At 37.4% G+C, this 20471-nt stretch overlaps 1 protein-coding gene across 1 annotated transcript in view; it reads right to left on the bottom strand.

The window, feature by feature from the left end:
• The window catches only part of GARNL3 (GTPase activating Rap/RanGAP domain-like 3), a 45996-nt gene that overhangs the window by 25250 nt on the left and 275 nt on the right, over nt 1-20471 (bottom strand). Inside the window, exons 2-12 of the mRNA XM_010566896.1 lie at nt 12767-12836; nt 10314-10388; nt 8691-8790; nt 8129-8247; nt 7282-7346; nt 4755-4818; nt 4466-4492; nt 3978-4053; nt 3256-3354; nt 2597-2700; nt 1204-1312 (exon numbers count right to left, since the gene is read on the bottom strand). Coding sequence (XP_010565198.1) covers nt 1204-1312; nt 2597-2700; nt 3256-3354; nt 3978-4053; nt 4466-4492; nt 4755-4818; nt 7282-7346; nt 8129-8247; nt 8691-8790; nt 10314-10388; nt 12767-12836 — 908 coding nt within the window. The remainder of the gene's footprint in view (nt 1-1203; nt 1313-2596; nt 2701-3255; nt 3355-3977; nt 4054-4465; nt 4493-4754; nt 4819-7281; nt 7347-8128; nt 8248-8690; nt 8791-10313; nt 10389-12766; nt 12837-20471) is intronic.

Genomic DNA, 20471 nt, shown 5'->3' with positions numbered 1-20471 from the left:
CAGGAAGGTGATAGGACTCCATCAACTAGCTGTGGGTTACTTAAAATGACCTAAATGATAACACGTCCTTACGGATTTAGGCCACATCTGCCCCTCCAACTCATTGTTACACCAAGGACAGCTGAACCTCAAAATGTTTGTCAAAAATTGAAGAGCAGGGTGCATCAGTTACATCATAACAAGTCTTCCTAAGAGCAATATGGGAAAAAATATTCCTTTTTTACTAATGCTGACACTCTGATGAAGAGGTACACTGACTTGGTAAACATTTCTTATTAACAATATTTAGGTTCCTCTGATATCTAAAGATTTTTTTTAATTGTGGAATTCTTTTTCTTCTAGTCACTTCTTCCATTTAGTGTAAAAGAGGTTAATATTAAGAGCTCAAATCTAAAAACTAAGACCAGCCATGGACAAAACTAGCAAGAAAGTTCTAACAGCAGTTAGTCAGCCTGAGAACTAGGTTTAGCAGTCGTAAGCTTTGCGATCATTTTCAAAAAGTCAGCAACAGAGCATGGATAGAAATAAGAATTTTCTTCTTTCCATCCATTTTTCTTCATCCCATTCCATCTAGCATAATAGATGCCAGACTGGGATCTGTGGACCACTAGTGTGACCCCATGATAATCCCAAGCGATTGGCAGCTGGATTTTGGAACCATATTGCCTTCACAGTGTTTTCAACCAAAAGTCTGAAAAACACAGGCTGCCAAAATCTGGACAATATGTGGTTTATGGTCTGAAAGATTTGAGAAACACTGATCCAAAATACATAAATATTTAAAATAAACAGCGTCTAAACATTAAAAAAGCAATATTCAATACTTAATGCCAAATTAATTCACATCACTAACAGAAATATTTTTATGAATTTGTATTTTATGAAAATGTATAAAATTCAACATGCAAAGTGATCCAAATAAATGCCTTCAATAAAAATACAATTTAAAAATCACATTCTGGTTTTGACCTTATCTTGTAAGTGGTTCAACATAAAAATTGTTTTATGAGTCAGACTTAGAGACTCCTCGTCAAGCAGTTGAAGGTAAAGAATGCAAGAATGCAACTGCCTTTCTAAAACAGTTTTCACTTCCATAAATAGCATGCAGGAAGGACTTAGGGTAGAATTAAAAGTAATATTGATCTTCAAAAAAATAAAAAATAAATTAAAAAAAATCACTAGAAAATGTAAGGAAAAAGATACGTGTAAAATGAGAGCGAATCATGGATGGCTTGAATGCTGGAGAAGACTCTTCGCCTTCCTGAAATACGATAGTGACAATGTCATTTCCAATATGTCGCTTCCTTTCTACCTGGAAAAAAAAAAGAAAGGAAAAAAAAGGAAAAAAAAAAAAGAAGAAGAAGGAGGGGAAGGAAAAAAAAAAAGAAAAAAAAAGACAGACACAATGACTTAAAAGACATAAATAAATACCTTCACAGTTCTGTGAGAGAATGGTAAAACAATATTCCTAAACTGCAAAGAGGAAAATTATGGTCAATATGATTGAAGCCAATATAAAATTATTACTTAACTATAAGCAAGTAAACCTAGCAATGCCACGGTGCATACAGAAGGCAGCTGCTAAAACAGCAGCTATGCTATCGCATATTTTTAAGTTAGCAAAGCACTCATAATTTCCATAATTAATATTCACAAATTGGGCAGGGAACACATAGCATTCCAAAAAAGCAAATCCACCACTTGAAATAAAAGGAAAAAAACTCTGATGCTGAGTTATTCTTTAAAAACAATAAATGTCCCGATTGGCCTCTGGTTTCTGCTGTGATCTTGTCATCAATCCAAGGCAAAAACATGAGAAAACTGACATGGAAATAAAAGAAGGACAATATATAATTATATAATCTAATTATATTATTATAATAATACATAATATATAATTATTGCTTAAATAAGAAAATAGTAAAACAAGTAATTTGCAAGTAATTTTAGGTAAATCATTATGGATGTGTGATGTATAGGTAAATGCATGTGCTTATAAAGTATTTTTTCATCATATAATACCTAGAAAGGTTCAAGCAATGGATGACAGCACATTTGAACAAGTACCCAAGAACCCACCTAGTCAATCTATGAGAGGACAACAGCAGCGCTTTACAGAAATGCACAAAGCTTGCCATTAACAGGCTCACACGGAGAATTTCTTTGAACCTACACAAATTGCTACCTGAGTATGAGCTGTGTGTTACATATGTGAGTATTCTGACAATTCACACACAAGTCTAATTTCCAGTCTTCCTAAATTCAAGGTAACGATAATTGCAGAAGTGAAGCTCTAAAAGTCACCTGAATAACAGAATACTCAATCACTTCTCAGTCAATCAATTTTGACTTTCTTTGCAAGTGTCTTTTGTACCTTAATAGAGATGAGATGATGCATTATCTTCCAACAAATATCATGAAATCGTCAGCATTAGGTATAGTATTGAGGAAAAAAACATAGGAAAAAGTCTTAAGACTTATATTTCTAAACTATTAACAGGCAAGAAATCCCTTATTTTCGTCTAAAGTTTTGGAGTTCGTGATTTAAGAAATAAATAAAATAAAAAAGAAAAAAAAGAAAGAGAGAACCATGTACCTGCTGCTTGTTCTCTCTAGAATATGGTAGCATGGTTGAAACATGGTACATAATTTCATGCCCTTGAAAAACTGTATAGATGGAACAGGTTCCTGTTGTATCATCTGCAAGGGAAGACAACATTCTCAGCAGAAATATGTCCTTTAAGTTTTCTAAAGATCAAAAGATATTTCAGGTCCTTCTACCAAACCTTCTTTAATCATCCTTTTTTCTGATCCATTTTATAAAATGTCCACACTGCATGTTCTATGTGGGTTCAAACCCAAGTTTGCAACCTAATCTGCATACTCACAATCTTAAAACCTATGATGTCCTTCACCTAGCCTCCCGAAATCACACATGGTCCTTCAAGCCATGACGCCCTACTATCATGAAGCAAGTAACGCATCAGGTTATTCTTCACCCCCTTCCAACATAATACGAAACTGTTCACCTTGAAAATACAGGTCATATAAATACTTTTCTTCAACCGCAATCCATACCAGTGATTTAAGCTAACCTGACTTTTTCCTGGTGAAGCAGAGCATTTAGCATGCACAGAGGAAGTCTCTTTTGGGATTGTATTATTTCCAAAATATATACAATATACGCATCCAATAAGCTAAAACACTTATATTGCAGCCCCCTCCCCCCCTTTTTTGCTTCAGATGAGTTCTTACTTTTAGTGTCCAGTCCTCCTCTGTAGCCTGTCCAGCCTTTCAAAGTAATTGTGTCACCCAAGAGATGCAAAAATCTTTGAAAGTTTTCACTTCCAGTTTCTACATGTGGAAGGCAGAAATGTTACAACAGAAAAGCACATGTAGTAATAGAACACCTATAAAAAATAATCAAAATACAGGAACAGGTCCTGCTCCCAGGACACGAGGACCAAAGTTTCAGCTGAGTAAGTTTCTCCTCATGTCATCCAAGCCTTCTACCTTTAAAGAAACAGCATCCCAGCCTTGCAGAATAGGCATCATCATGTGACATTAAACAGTGACCTCTTTTACTAACTCCAAGACACTGTTCAAGTGCATAGAAGAACACGATCATGCTGCAAAAACCTAAGAGTGAAAGAACTAGAAACAAAGTGACTTTTTGCAAGTAATTTCGAGTTGCCTGCTTCAACTGCTTCCTTTTTCTAAATCTTACGTTACATAGTCTATTTCTAGAAAAGAAATTTCAGTATCTTCCAAGCTGTAATAGTAGGTTTCCTACAGCAACCTTTTACAGAAATAGAAGATTCTACACTACAATTTTTCACCCAAGATGAACATGAAAACCTAACAAAACTACTGTTCACATAACCATCACCTCCCTTCTGGCTTCCACGTGTAGGCACTGTCCTCCATTTTTTTATTCGGATGAATAAAACAATTAAGAAGAAGGTGGAAAAACTCACCGTTGCTGAACATTTCATCATCTGTAAGCTGCCCATCCTTTGCATAAAGGACTCCAAATTTAAAATTCACAGATCCCTGAGAAATAAAACCAAATATTATATGATAAACAGGCAATCAAACAAAAGACCTAAAACAATGTTTTCTCTAAAGACTTTTATACACGTACCTTTGTATACATCCTACCCATGGGAATATACATTTCATACCGATTCCATTATGTGCTCAAGTAGCAGATACCTAATAATTTACCTTTGATCATAGATTATGAATGTTATGATATACTAAGTTGGTAACCTATTAATATGATATATTAAGTTGGTGGTTAAAATTATTTTTTATCTCATACGTTGCAAAGAAATACTACTTTTTTGCTGCAATAAGCAATTGATTTCTAAGTTGTCTCAAGCATTTCAGTGCAAATATTTCAAATACAAAGCTGTATTCATTGAACGGGTCTGTGAGCTAGGAGTGATAAGTTTACATTTACCTCTTGCTCTTCAAGAACCAATAAATCCTGTAAAAAAAACAATATCTTTAGCACAGTGGTATTAAAGACAACACAAATAAAACTGTAACATCCTTGCATATTTAAGTTTTGTTCTGAAGTGGCCAGTTCAACTGATAAAGACAGTTTATTTTGTAGTACCACGTAACCCTACTCATCATTATTATCCTGCTACTGAAAGAAACAAACTAGTAGCATTAATACTTAATGACTTATTTTTCCAGAAAATAATAAAGAAAACCAAACAAACAAAAAAAGAAGTCACCTCTACCTTTTGTATCTCAGGATGAAAAATCTCCCTTGGGCTCTTCTCAAATTTGTCGAGACTCATAGCACTGAAATGCAAATGAAATACTGCTTTATAGAAGGGCAAGTATACATTTCAACATTAAACTACTAACTGTTTGCAGTCAGAACTGGTTACAAAAGGAATTGTTTAAAGAGCCTCTCTTACATGGAATGTTTTGTGAAATAGCCTTTTCTTTCCCACAGTACTAACCTCCAAGACTTCCTAAACTTCTTTTGGATTTTAAAAACAGAAATTAGTAAGACCCTGAACTGACATCAGGTTTAAACTGACTGTATTTACTTATAAAGCACAGAGCTTTATTCCATCACACTTTGGCTTTATACATAATCATTATGAGCATTTTAGGAGGACTCAATAACCTATTCTATTTTGTAAGCTTTTCTCTCTCTTCTAAAGTAATTCAAGGCAAGTCAAATGAAAAACGAGAGTTCAGTACCCAATTCACAGGCCAAAGATCCACATACAGAACAGAAAAAAGTATTTAAATAAGAAGCGAGACCAACTGCCTCAGTAAACAGAAATACCCAATTTATAGCATTTTTTCCTAACTTGTGTTTCTGCATCTACTATTATTTTTGCCCATTTTTTTCCCCCAGCATTAATTTCTAGAACTGCACAGCATGTCACGGAGTGCTGGATGCAGTCTGTCTGGGGCACAGTGAACTAACAAGAAGGTCAAATCTGATGCATCCTTCCATCATCGCTTATGCTAGAACATAATGCAGACAGGATTTGCTTTAATTCCTTTTGAAAGGGATTGAAATGTTCCAATTAATTTAGAAAAAAATGGGTTTATTAATGTAACCCAAATTCTTTGAGACAGTCTGTACCTAGATTCACACTGGCTGTGAAAAGGGTGAAATGTCAAAGGAATATCAATCAGGCCTGAGGGAAGGCTCAAGGACTGTAAAAGCAAAATAATAGTCGGGGAAGAGATTTTAGTCCAAACCCAAGCGGGCAAAAGGAGATGACATTTATCCAGCTGACTGCATGTGGCACAGACCCTGGGAGAAGTGAGGAACAAGATCTGTAACAAGCCCGCATTTCCCTCTGAAAAAATACTGGAGCATCACAGGATGGAACATGTGAGGGTGATTCAGCAAAAGTTATGACCCTAGGCAACAGAAGACAAAGTTTCTCCACTCTGGGATGCCTGACCAAAAATGTCTATGTGGCTGAGAGTGGAGGGAAAGGCTGGGTTAGAAAGGGATGTTAGGAAGAGATATTTCAGCAATTGCTGGGCAGACATGGAAGATCAGGTGCTTATGCAGGTACAACATGCAGTATTGACAACTAGGAACACTATTCAAGCCAGTGCTGTAGGAGTTAGAAGAGAGGACTTAGCTTATCTCGATGAAGAAGATGAAGAAGAGATCTGAAGTATTTTCAACTCACCATCTTGACCCTACAAACCAGAGCCACAGCCCAGGAAGTCAGAATTAAGAAGTGAGGCTCAATGGCTTCCTAGCCCCTCTGGCAAATGCAGTGGTCTGGGACCTCTCAGAAATCTTGTGCAGTTGTAGGAAAATCCAGATCTGGTGGTACTGACTTCACATCACAACACATGCCCTGTTCCCAGAATTCTCCTCTCACATCAGCAGTGGCAGTGTTATCCAGTGGACAAGCTTCAACCAAGCAAGAGACATTTGCTCGTACTCTATACGGATCAAAGGTTTTGAAGACCTGTAGACTGCTCATTTATCTGGTACACACTACCTGTTCCGTACATGAAGGCACTTTTTATGGGTTTCTAGAGGACGTAAAATCCTTACAGAAGATGCATTTGAAGATGTTGTCAGTGAGGGATTTGAGAAAACACACCACATGATTAGGTCATAAAAACTGCAGATTAAATTTGAACAAACACTTTGCAAACAGGTGCTCTGATATTTCAGCTGATTACAATGTTGAAAGACATAGCAATGGTGCTGGGCTTGCTCACTTCATATTCTCTTCTGCCACAAAATAGGCAGGACAGAGTACAAGCATGCCCATAGAGGCTCTGGCTGGGGGAAGGCATTTTCTCAGCTTCACTGACACTGTGTATAACACAACCATAGTGAGACTTACATGGAGACAATCAGTCTTGGTTTCTTCCCTGTTTGCTTCCTCCTGCTAGGGCCACATAATAATCACTTCTCTAGTCAAAATCTGCTGTTCCTTAGGTCTGTTTATGTCTGTCTAATTTAAAAAGATATTTCTTCTCAACCACTGCAGTTCCACTTAGCACCTGTTTTCCAATTAACTTGAAAGTAGTCCTCTGCTGAAGAAAAAGTGCTAAGAATTTTTCTCCTTTCTAAGTTGTCGCTTTGTCTATTCCAGAACAGGCTTTAAAACCACTTTTTGCTGCCTTCAATGATTAAGATTTGTAAACTTGTTTTTACTACTGGTTTTAGAAATCTATCATGAAAACCATGCAACACAAGCTCTGAATTACAGGAAAAGGCATACAAATATCTTAACTGATAACTTATTTGTAAATACATACCTTAATATAGATTTCACTGATAATGTTTTTGTGGGACTATAAGGGAGACATATTTTCTGAGTACCCTATAAAGAAAAAAAGCTAGGAGATATTACAGGACATACTGACTTTTTCTATATATTCAAATAGAAATATTAATAAAAACAATTAAGTAAAAAAACAAAGAACAAAACCATGCTAGTATTACTTAGCCTTATTTACTACTGGTTTGGGGGAAAAATAAAAAACAAAAAGGAGAAAAAATGAATGTGAAAAGTCATGGATGGTGCAAAATTATTTTTTACTTCGTTTTTACTACCTTGGCATGTGGTATGAGGGCTGCTGAAACTAGTGAACATTACAAACTATTTTTTTTTTTTTTTTTTTTTTTTTTTAAAGTGATCCATGCATGCATACAATTGCTTGGATAATAGGCTCTTATGGAACGTTAAGTGAAAAAAATTCATTAAAGAATATTAGTGAAAGCAGTATCACACCTGCCTATTTTCTTAACGTATAAGAAAATCCTAAAAGCAATATAATGTCATTGCCTAAATTGATCGCAGGACATCATCAACAACAATTTAGGCAACGTTTCTAAAACAACACAGAGCTGCAGGTAAGAACAATTAAAAAATATGTGGCATCATAGATTTCTGTCAGAAAGTTTAGTGTAATGTTACCTACAAAGCTAGTTTAGTTTTATCTACTATGGTAGAATTATATGTTCTTTTTGTATAAAATGAGAAGTATGTATTAAGTAATGAAATTCTGAAAAAAGCAAAAAAGTGTATGACAGGCATACCGAAAACAAACAAGAAAACAACAACAAAAAAGTCAGAGCAGCAGATAAATATTTGTTTCTTACTGTCTTTCTCCAAAGTATTGAATGGTACTGAGGAACACGCTGATTATTTTGGTCAGACAGTACAACAGACAGAAAGAAAGGGTTCTTCTCTGCATCTGTACCTATATAATTTTGATGAACTGTTAGGGAAAAACAAGAAGCATTATCCACTGTAAAGAAGACGCACACACCTGCTCGCACGTGCAAGCACACGCATGCACACACACGTATAAATGTGTAAATAAATATATGCATTTATATGTAAAAATATATACTAATCTACATAACTATGTATTTATATACAGATGTGTAAAAAAACCAAGAGATAGGTACAGCCTTCAAGGCCAAGAAGGGTTCCAAAATATCCCTTTTTGATAGCAGGGGTTCTGCCGCTTACAGAAACCCATCCTCTGTCTTCAGGTTAAAAATACATGAAACAAGAACTTGTTTTCTGTACAGGACAGAAAATTTATTAATACTAAATTAATACCATACTTTTTTCCATATTTAAATAATAGCAATTCAAAGCCAGATTGCATTTTTATTGATCAAAACGTCAATCCATTCACAAAAAGATCATTACCTTTCCCCAAAAAATATTTGAAATACCATCTTGTATGATATTCTGGGTTTTCCAAATGCACGTCTGTTCTGTGCCACGTACCCGGAGTGTAGTCTGTATTCTGAAATAGAATTGGGAGACTGTTAGATCAAATGCTGAGTGAAAAAAAAGGAGAACATAATACAGGCAAAAGCCAATCAAGAGTGGCTGACCCACTAGAAGAGTTTTACATGTATACTGTTTTTTAAAAAACAAGGAATTATTGTGAAGTCAGTTGTTGTGCAGCTGAAATTAAAATTTCTCCCTCTTCTCTTCTTTTTTTTGTCTTTTCTTTCTACGTAACTACAGTCTTTGCCTTTTGTACCACCGTGTCGTGGTTTAACCCCAGCCAGCAACTAAGCACCACACGGGTGCTTACCCATTACGGGTAATAGCTTAGTATTCCACTGAAAAGAAGATATTTCAATGTGGAATTTGAAGACCAGTGTTTTTAAAACTTAAAAATAAATAAATTAAACAGAATTCTGCCTCCAGGTTTCATTTTCTCAGTTGTTCTTCCCAAAATAACCCTTAGGGACTCCTTGCTAGACCAGAGCATGCTCTGGAAGTTCTTCAGTGTTGTTTCTGCATTGGCCGGTTAAGGTAGATTCCCAACCATCCCTCAAGTCCTTTTCCACTAAGAAATAACATATGCAGAGAAAAAGCCATTCCCTGCATCCATTGACCATGTGGCCATTCATCACCCACTCAGAGAATCTTTCTGTGATACAAGCTAATTAGCTCTTGAACTGCATGAAACTGAACTAAAAAAACAGTATACAGAACATGACCCTGTAGAGAATCAATGCAGAATAGTTAGATTGCTTCAAACTCGGCAGCCAGTGCTGATGCAAACTACAGTAAAAGTTTACTGTTAATATTAGTTCAATACAAGCTTACCAAGACCTTACATATATTTCAAGAATATGAGGTCTTCTTTCTTTCAGTATTAAGATGATATTTACAGCTGAAAAAGCTTGGCAAAGGAAGATAAAAAAATGAAGATAAGTAGAAACCTAAGCGTCACTTTCGTGGTTGCAGGGACACACCATGAGTTTAACAGCACAGGAATCTGGGGGAAATGACTCTCTCAGGCTCCACTCAGCTTCTTTATCTCTTATGCAAATGTAAGCATAGCTGCCAAAAGACAACTAAGGCGGGGGGGGTGGATGGGTGAAGCTATGACCTCATCACACCAAGGATTAAACTTAAAAGCACAAAGGTCAGCTTGAACATCGTAGTATCACCAGGACACCAATATAAAGTGATGACCTAGAGACTGCAAAGTGTTACACAGAGGATAAGATAGGTATTTTTCTTCTAACATTACCAGGTGAGCAAAATGTTACCAAAACTAAACGAAATACCAGCTTTTCCCTTAAACTAAACTGTCAAGATTACATACTCTTAAAAGAAGAGCTAAGCTAGACTTTGTGGGGAAAAAACCCCACCATCTCCCTCCTCTTAGATTCTTACATTCATATTATTTCGCATTTTTCAAGTCCTCTTCCTTAGTAACTGACTGCAAATACATCTTTCAGTGGTGAAGAATAACTGAAGCTGAATTATTTTTTCAGTTTTGTATGAGTATCTTTAGCCACTTACCTCACCAGCAGAGCCATTTTCCACACGGAACCGTCCAGCTCTTTGAATGGCTCCATCAGCATCACTAGATATAAGCTATAAGAGAGTTTAAGATAGAGGTTCTAGTTCCAAAAATAGCCATATGATCAGCAGTCAAAGCTTACTATGGTTTCTTCTTCTCCCAGGCATCATATGACTACCCACACAGAAGGGATCAGCACAGCTATTACTGATTTGACTACAGATTTGGAATGACCCAATTATAACTTGAAGGAAGCACGAGCGGGAGAGCCATTCACTCTTTTGGTAGATCCCAGTACTAATCAGAAATTCTCCTGTCTCAGAGTTTGGCTGCATCAACACACAGAATGCCTACAGAGGGACTTGTCCACTTTCCAGAAATTGCTCTTGAAGCTTGCTCCTTTCAAAACAATGGGTCTTACAGACATGATGATTCTTGCCCTCTCAGCCTTGCTAAGCCTAAAACTCTACTTGTTGGCAGTATTACTGGGACTAGCAGTCTTTAACTGCATTTTATTTATTGATGTTTTCAGGAGACAGCGAGCAGCAAGAATTTCCAAACATAATGTTCAGTGATCATACTGAACTACATACGGTACAGGAGATGTCCTGGTCTGCTTTCAGTATTAACGTCAGAAAATATGGCTTGTTTCCACCTGAAGACTTCAACAGTTTCATAAATACTCTAGAAAGACTGCCTGGTCTTTTTATAAGGGAATCCAGGGATTCCCAGAACGCTGAAACTCTCTTTGTTGTTAAAAAAGCTCTTGAGAAGTCAGTAAAACATAGGATAACACAACAGTCCTGATGCATTCAGCAACACTGCTTAGGATCCCTACAAGAGAAGAACAGGAGAATGCTGCCGATGATATTGCACGTTACTCCTCTCAAAACGTAAAAAATGAGATTGTCACATACCATACCAAACTTATGAAATGGGATCTGAACAACAATAAAGCAATGGTATATCATTCCTTGCTTCCCTCTAGCAATCCATATTATTCCAGCATAATACTTTCTCCCTTTACTTGGTGGAAGAGTTATCACAACATTTTGAAGTTCTCTTTGCCCCTTGCTTTGAAGTGTTCTGAGGCTACGTCAGGAATAAACTAACATGGCAAAAACTCCAACATATCCTGGTGCCTTGTATAAACTGTAAGAGAAATTATATGGACAACTGGTTGTATTACACCAGTGGGAAAGACATAGGAAAAATGTTTAGGGCAGAGACAAAATAACTGTGTTGTAATAAATAAAAGGTGGAAATAATTGAGCAATTGAGATGCTGCTGTGGAAAATATTAAGCAGGAAAGGTTCAATATTAAACATTTAGAAATTTGAAAGGGCAACAAGCACCTTTATATGTTTGTACTCCAAAAGATAAAAACCCCCACTTTCATAAAATACTAGCAGAATTTTAAGAAAATCAAGCAAAAGACAAGACCATTTGTGTGAGCTTACTGTGAATTTATAATTACCAATAAATTCTTCTTTTTGAGCAAAAGAATCTAAGTACCAGTAATGAAGGAGCCTCTTAGCAGAAAGCAGTTCATCTGCTTTTTTGATTAAAACATCGTATCTAATATGTGGAATTTATGGAAAGAAAAGAAAGATACCTGGTGTTCTTCCAATGCAACTTCCAGCAACGAAGCCACCAAATTACACAGATATTAATAAATATGCTATCCAAGAACTTTAAATTACAACTATAGCTGGTAGAAAATTAGTGATTTCTTCCCACAATAAGAGAGCTGGAGTTCAGTTTCTTTACCCCTCCACACTTATGTTTTCCTATAGTAAGTTTATGTAATTTCATTATGGCCTTGTATCCAGAGTGATGTTATTTTAACTGCTGATGTACTGCTATTTTCACAGCAGAGAAGAAATTTATATATGAGAAAAATGAAGTACCAACTTAGCTTTGAATTTGAAGAAAAGGCAGAATAACTGACAGATTTTAGGGAACAGGTTTTGATATCCTTATTCTGACTAGTTCTTTTAATTTTAAACCCCCTCCCACTACTCTGAGGCACATAAAATCACATACACACATAAAAATCACATACACACATATATATGTACACATAGGAGCACACACAGTTTTTAACTTGCATAATTGCAGGTACTTCATCAAATATTACCCTAATATTTAGCAGTCTTCAACTTATAAGAGGAAAAAAGGCTCAATTTCCATCTGGGAGTAAACATAATATTTATATAAGACTACCTGTCCCGTTACGATGAAATATTCATAAATAAGGCAGCAAAAAAGATTTCCTAGCACAGGTCTCATGTATCTATTCTGAAGCCTCTTTTTATTACCCTATAACTTTCAAGTCAAGCTTAGAAAGCACATTTTCCAAACTAGATCCAATTTTTTATTTGGAAATGAAAAGGATTTGAGCTCTGCATTATAAGCTGCTAAAATCATAGGACAGGCTACGTAAACTTACAAGCTCCACAGATCCGTAATGCTTTCTGCTAAACTCTCCACGTCTGCAACCCAGATCTTCAGAGACAGAGCTGGAATAGAAATGCTTCATCAGTGTACACAAGTCAACTAGTCTTAGATCTCCTGTAACACTACACCCTGCCATTAACAATATAATTCCTGCTGAATAAGGTTCGCAGTGCATAAATTCATTACTGCAGGGAACACTCCTTACAATGTGCACAATCTCTAACAGCCATTGCAGTCTGGCTTTCATATTACCCCCAAAGGAAAAGAAATGTCTACATCCTGAGTGGAAGCAAAAGCTATAATTAAATTAAATATTTAGTCATGACGTGATCAGGGTTCCAAAGCAGGTGGTGGCTTATAACCACATTTGAAATAGGCATTTAATCTAAGGAAAGAAAAACCTACAGTAAATTTAATGCCTCAAATAGGATAACTGTACTATGCTGAATAAGCTCATGCTTAGTATGTTGCTACTGTTTTTTTCAGAGTCTTTTTTTAGCCTACACACAAAGAGAAACTAAACAATTACTTTAATTCAAAAGCATAAGGAAAGAACAGCATTTCATAGGTTTCCCCCCACCTACCTTAACAAGGATAGAATTGTCAAGCAAGCAAAAGTAATCCTAGAACACGAATACCTCGAATGCAAATCTACACGCATTATCACATACAATCTCATAATGCCATCACGTCACATTAAGCACATCCCTATGCGCTTCATGAGGTCAAAACAGATAGCAAGCACCTCCTCTAACTATAAACACTAAGCCTCCTGCCTTTGCAATGGGGATATATATTACAAATACAAGCTAAATAAAGATTTAGATGCAAATTTAACATAAACCTTGATTAACCAGTCTGTACCAGGGCTAGCAGCTCAATCCCTCCATCATATTCCAAACTTACAGTTCACCCTTCAGTCTGCAGTAATGAAAATAGTCATTTAATTTTAATGGGGAAAAAACCAAACCAAACCAAACAAGAAGCCCTCCATCCAGCAATAAGTTATTAAATTTTCTGAGAATTATCAGTATTGTAAATTGCAACGTTACATCGATAAACAGAAGAAATATCTAAATTTTAACGCAACACCCTCATACATGCTTCTTGACTGTAGGAGATACTGTGACACTGGACTCCAAAACATTTTAATTTTTAGACAGCTTTTCTATTTGTATTTATAAGTACTTAAAATTTATTAAACATGATTCATATTTTTGAGCCCTGCCCACTTGGATTCCATGTCTTTACCCAAGGAGAAGCAATACAAACAAGACATATCTAAAAGACATATCACCAAAATAATTCTAGTATTTGCTTCCAGTATGTAAATTATGCAGGAAGGATAAGAACATGACAAACGGTAATTTTAAATGACACGCACATTGAAGCAGGAATGTTAGCTGCTGCAACAGAGCTGCCTTTTTTACTTCATGTGAATAAAACCTTCAGATGACACTATTGCCTCTGGGAACGTATAGCCTGTACTTTCTCGGTCAGTTGCCTTTCAACCGGACCCCTGTCACACAAACACACCTATACTGCTTCCTAAGCAAAAATTACCGTACACAGTCAATTTGACCCCTGAAGGCAGTGAAGCCACAGTCTATTCTGACACCTACGGGGGCACATGCATACATGCCAAAGCAGCAGTAATATGAGTGACTTGAGGAAAACTGCCTACAGGAACTGAGGTTAACCCACATTAGATGCAAGTTTTACGAGCTCCAAAACTATCACTCAGTCGGAAGTATTCTGACCGAAACACAAATACAATGATGTAAGCTTTCAGTGTGTGGTTGCCTGCACAATGAACTTATGTTTGACTAGGGACACTTATTAATCTTAACCTCCCTGAGAACCTGTGTGAAATACCTTCCAGGAAAACAGTAAGTTCCCATATCAGGAATCTGCACAGCAGAGATGGAAAAAGTCTGTGATACAAGAACACATTGGGCTTGGGTCCTGATCTAAGAGCCCTTGTCATCAAAGCAGCTACAATTTGATCTTACTTACAATCTGCTGTTTGTAGACATAAGTATTTCAGAGCCTTACCGTACTTGAGATCAAAAAAAAATAAATGTTAAAGCCTGCAGTTCAAACAGCTTGCACTCTAATTGAACGTAACAACCATAACAACTCCTTTTCCCCCTCACAACAGAACAGAAGGTAGACGGACACAAAATGAGATGAGAAACAATATTAAAACCTTAGAGGTACATAAATTACAAATGAGCCACAACAGGAGTCAGTTCCAGTGAGTAAGGCTACTTCAGGTTGCTAACTGAAAAAAGCATGCCCTGAAGATGGACTTTTCAAAGTTTGCGGCAGTACATGTCTGTCTATCTTTTCACATTTGTGACACTGGGAATTTTCAGAGCCTTATCAACTGGACAAAGATGAAACAATCTTAATGGAGACCAACGGAAGAAACTGTTCTTAAGTCAGGAAGTCTGTGCATCCAGAAGGAGGTTCAAATCTTAAGCTGTCACACACCATGAGGACTTCATGTTCAGTACTTTTATACACCTACCGCTACTGCTGTTGGACCTTTGAGTGAACCTTGCTATGCAATATACCGCCATGCTGTTGCACAGAAGTTGTGATGCACCACAACACTTACAGCTCCTTCTGAGCCTGCAACACAGAGAAGATGGCCCAGAGTAGTGAAAAGACTGAATGTACCAGTGAGCTGCACATCTCAAATAATTTCTGTTATAGCTACCTTCTACTTTATGTGGTTTTGTAGCAATAATTGACATGCTCATTCAAAGTATATTTGGACAGTCTCTTTTCACCCTACTCCTACATGCCATTTACAAGGAAATCATGCTTGGTTTACATTTTACTGCAAATGCATCATCTTCTTACCATCATCAGAAGGGACATATTAAAAAAACCCCAAAAAACCTTTACTTCAGTATGGTTTGCAGTAAAGAAAAATTTTGAAGCTAATACTCATGAGTTCTCATCTTTTCTTTCTGAGGGAAACACACATAAATCTAGCTAACAAATTTTCTCTGCAGTTATTAAGACTGGGTAACATAAAAGTTTTTCAACAGTAGCATCTCTACAGACAAAAATAAAGACTTTCTTTTCCCCTCCAGACAGAACGAAGAGTTCCCAAGTTGTTTTGTATGGACTCAAAGTGATCCTTTGCCTCTTTCCACATCTCAGAGAGAATTTGGAAAGTTCAGATAAAACCTAAGAAGTTTGCATTTTGCATCAAATGCAATTTTTAGAGTTCCTGCATTTTGAGGTACACATAAAATCTGGCAGATGCTTCACAGATGTCCTGGTTTCAGCTGGGATGGAGTTAATTTTCTTCTTAGCAGCCGGTACAGTGTGTTTTGGATTTAGTGTGAGAATAAGGTCGATAGCAACAACTAAAACATCAGTGTGTTAAGTAGTGCTTATCCTAAGTTAAGGATTTTTCAGTTTCCCATACCTTGCCAGCAAGCAGGTGTACAAGAAGCTGGGAGGGATCATGGCCAGGACAGTTGACCCGAACTAGCCAAAGGGATATTACATACCATAGAACTTCATGCTCAGTATATAAACCTGGGGGGAGTTGGCTGGGTGGGGCAGATCACTGCTTGGGTATCAGTCAGGGGGTGGCGAGCAATTGCATTGTGCATCACTTGTCTTTTCTTGGGGTTTTTTTTTTCTCTTTTTTTTTTGTTATATTCCTTTTCATTACAATTACTATTAATATATTTTAAAATTATTTTTATTTTTATTGTTAGTATTATATTTTATTTTACTTCAGTTATTAAAACATTCTTACCTCAACCCACAAGTTTTACTTTTTCTTTTTGATTCTTCTCCCCATCCCACTGGGAGCAGGGAGGAGTGAACGAGTGGCTGCGTGGTGCTTAGTTGCTGGCTGGGGTTAAACCATGACAATGGAACAAATGGAATGCCTCATTTGCAATGTATTTTAAGGCACTGTGGGGTTTCTATTATTTTTTTTACTTTTACAGAAAGATCAGGTAATCATGGTAGCGCTAGCATTGTCTTTGTGTGCTACTTTTGTTCTACAAAATTCATTTTTGTGGCTAGGTGTTCTAGTTGCCCTAGAAACCGCTGTAAAAGCAATTCGATCAATGAACACTTGTCACTTTCAGTACTGGTGGCAGAATGTTATGGAAACAGCAGTCAAGAGATATTTTCCTGTCACTGAGTTCCGAAATTCAGTCTTTGATCAAATGAGGAAATGTATGTAAGATGACGACTCAAGGAGTGGGTTAAAAAAAAAAAAAAAAAATCTAACAACAGTTAATAGCGCAATGAATAGCACAATAAATCTTTTCAAGTCTTGGGAAAGCCAGGTCACTGTTTTGTGTCTCTGACATCTGGACAACCCCAAACACAAATATAATACAAATTAGAAAGTCACTACAAAGAGCATCCGGCCTACTGTGCTTTGAATGGAATCATCTCCACCTGGATAATTCTTAGAGACTTTCATCAGTCATGCAATAGCTCTACAAATCAGGAGACAAAGCAAGCTGAGGTTTATAAAACTGAACTACTTTCTGCCTTGTGGCAAAGCCTGCTTCAAAATGCATGAGACTAGAGGAAAATGCCATCTCGTGAATTACCTGCATGATAAACCCAGGGAGTTATGAAGGCATTTTAGAACTATCTGCATACACACAAATTAAGTCCTATACCTTAATTTGGTGATATTTCAGCTGAGCGGAAGTCGAACTCTATCAGGAAAAGCATGCTGACATCCAAGCATATTAATGCTGCAGAGATAAAGTCAGCAGCTAACAAAAAGCTTTAAAAAATAAAATATGAAAAGAGCATTCAAAAACCAAACATTGTATAACTAAGAAATGGACATAGGTATACAACACACAAATGTATTAATGTAACAAAATACAAGTTATCGAGTTAAAGGAGAACACGACATGAAAATCATTAATTTAGAAATACAAAAAGGCAAAATGTGTATTAAGGTATACACCTGGCAGCCCAGGTAAAAAGCCTGGAAAGCAATGTCCAAAACATGGTGGTAGAATTAAGAGCAGACCAGATACACTGGTCTGATCTTAATTAAGATCATTAAGACACTTCCCAACAACAACTACTGCAGTAACATTTCCCAGCCAGAGAGTCACAACAAAACAAAAGACGAAGTGAGGTGCAGAGTTAAGTTTGGGTTCTACCATACAAATCTTTTCTCAACATGGAAAAGATGATTGTCTTCCACATTCTGCCAGGTGTACTCAACATTGCTTCTAGCAAAGTTCTGGAGGCCAATTAGCCCAAAGAAAGGTTCACCATGAAGACTCCCTCATGTCCATGAGAGAGAGGATGTTGAAGGAGACCATCTGATCCACAAACTTATGGTTTACCTGCATTTGCAAATACAAAGCTCTTCACAACTGGTGTGATGTCTACAAAACCATATTCTCTATCACATGAATATATCCTCTATTCCAGATTCTCAGAAAAAAATTTTTGATCTAAACAATCCCAGCACAGTTATTAGATTTCTTTTTTTTTTTTTTTTAGCATTTCCATAATGACAAGCCATAAAATAGCTGCCTTTAGGAGGCACTCCAACATACTCCAACATTTCACATTTCATCAGCTTTGCTGGCCACAGAATGACAGGGAGCAGGGCTGTTTCAGAGTTCTGTCATTGCATGATGGACACAATGATAAGCATGCAGACAGTAGCCAACAGCAGTATACATAAAATAACAAGGAGACAGCACTGTCACATGCTGCAAGGAAACTGGCAGAGGCTTCGCACCACTGTTCATCGGGTCTTGAGAAGAGTTACCATAATACCACAGCCAGCCTCCAGTGCAATCCCATGGTCACAGACGCCTGTGGTGACACAGGTGAAAAAGAAAGACGTGATATCCACGTATGGCTTGTAAGGGGAACCCACAGGACTCCATTCCAGCCCAAATACCTAAGACCTATTCCAACTAAGGGTACAGAGATTCACATATGCAGCGAGACAGGGTGTATTCATCAAATGATGCAGAGAACACCAAAAGCAAGCAAGTTTAATGGGAGAAATAATCTATTTTCTTAGCTCACACAATACAGACAGAAAACACAGACAAGCTCAGAAAAAGCATAAAGAACAGTTTGCGCCTGAAAGGTTTATGTTCCTATCATCTCCACAAACTACCTTCCAATAATTTGAGGAAATACATTGTCTTACCACAAACACACCCTTTGGTATCAAAAGCATTTTTCCGACACCACTCTTGCTATTTAAAACACAGGAGTATATCCGAGGAAAATGTTGATTAAAACAATAGTGTTTTAATACTAATACTCTTATCCATTTGCATCCCAATTCCAAGTACCTAAACCATACCTAACTTTCAAACACACTGGCAGTCCTTTTAAAAATCAGAATTATACCCAATAGCTAATCTCTGCTTCTTCTCAGCCTAACTACTTCATAACACACTTCTACCTCATATCATACTTGTCACCTGCTTCATATCAAGTACTTAAAGGAGAATCTTACACCAACATAAATGCTACACAGACAATTGCATGAAAGTTAAGTATCTTAGCCTCAATTTATGCATAGGTAAGATTTACATTATCGCACTATTTGCATAAGCTCACATATTCCCCAATGAATTCTAGCCTACATAGCTCTTTGGCTCTCCATTCTTGGTTACCACCAAGATTTGTACTCATCAACTCTCTGACATATCACATCATCTAAATTAAAACATATGCTGTGATTAACATTAGCTTTGCTTATTAATTTTCTTCATTGGATCACATCCTTCCTCAGTCCTAACCTGATCCACATCAGAAAAACACCGTTGGTCCAGTTATGCCAGTTTTAAAATAGTTTTCATCCTGTTAAGATGAACTGCCAGCACTGAAATACTTAGGTTTACCAGTGGCTTGGACCCTTTTGGCTTAATAATTTAAAATTTACTTATATTGCAAAGCGTTTTAATACAAATGAGCCTTTATTCACATGAAAAAAACCCAGCTTATACACATTTGTACAGCACCCAGGGTATACTCCACCTCCCTCTTCCACTTGTTTGGGAACACAAGTGCTGTTGCGTAAATGTACAGTAATGAGGAAGGGAGAGAGGACCATTTTCCTCCCATTTCAACAGAAGCTTCTACAAACTTTAACAGTCCTGAAAGTCGAACAAAGAAGCAAGCTTAAACATATTTGCTAATATAAACGTAGGAATGTATTTTTAGGATCCTAGTGTCAAATCACACGTTTTGTCTTTTAGGACTTTGACACTGGAAAGGCCTACCTGGGGGGCGGGTGGTAGTGGCAGAAGGGGGCGAGTTTGTGGATTGCACCTGTGCGATCCCAACAACGTAGCCTGCACGCCTCTTGGGCTCTCCATTCTCCTTACCACCTAGATCTCTACTGGCCAGTACGGGTTAATCTGTTCTCACTGAAGAGGCAGGCGCAGGTGCAAGCGCCCTCAGAAATCGGGTAATTGCAGTTACCATCCCACCGGCATCTGCTTGCAGGAGCGTAAGGCTAAATAAGCTGCAAAATCGACCCTGGAGACGCTCGCCTGGCTCCGCCCGCGCCACCTGCAGCAGCCCCCGAGGGAGGCGGCCGCAGCGCCGGGACCCCCGCTGCTCCGCTGCCTGAGGGCCAGCCCCCCCTCCGCGCGGGAGCCTCCGGCGCCACCGCTCCGGCGGCCCCTCCAGCCCCCCGG

The sequence above is a fragment of the Haliaeetus leucocephalus genome, unplaced genomic scaffold, assembly GCF_000737465.1.
Source record: "Haliaeetus leucocephalus isolate CR32 unplaced genomic scaffold, Haliaeetus_leucocephalus-4.0 Scaffold219, whole genome shotgun sequence".
Classification (NCBI taxonomy): domain Eukaryota; kingdom Metazoa; phylum Chordata; class Aves; order Accipitriformes; family Accipitridae; genus Haliaeetus; species Haliaeetus leucocephalus.
This window is presented reverse-complemented; position numbering and strand designations above follow the sequence as displayed.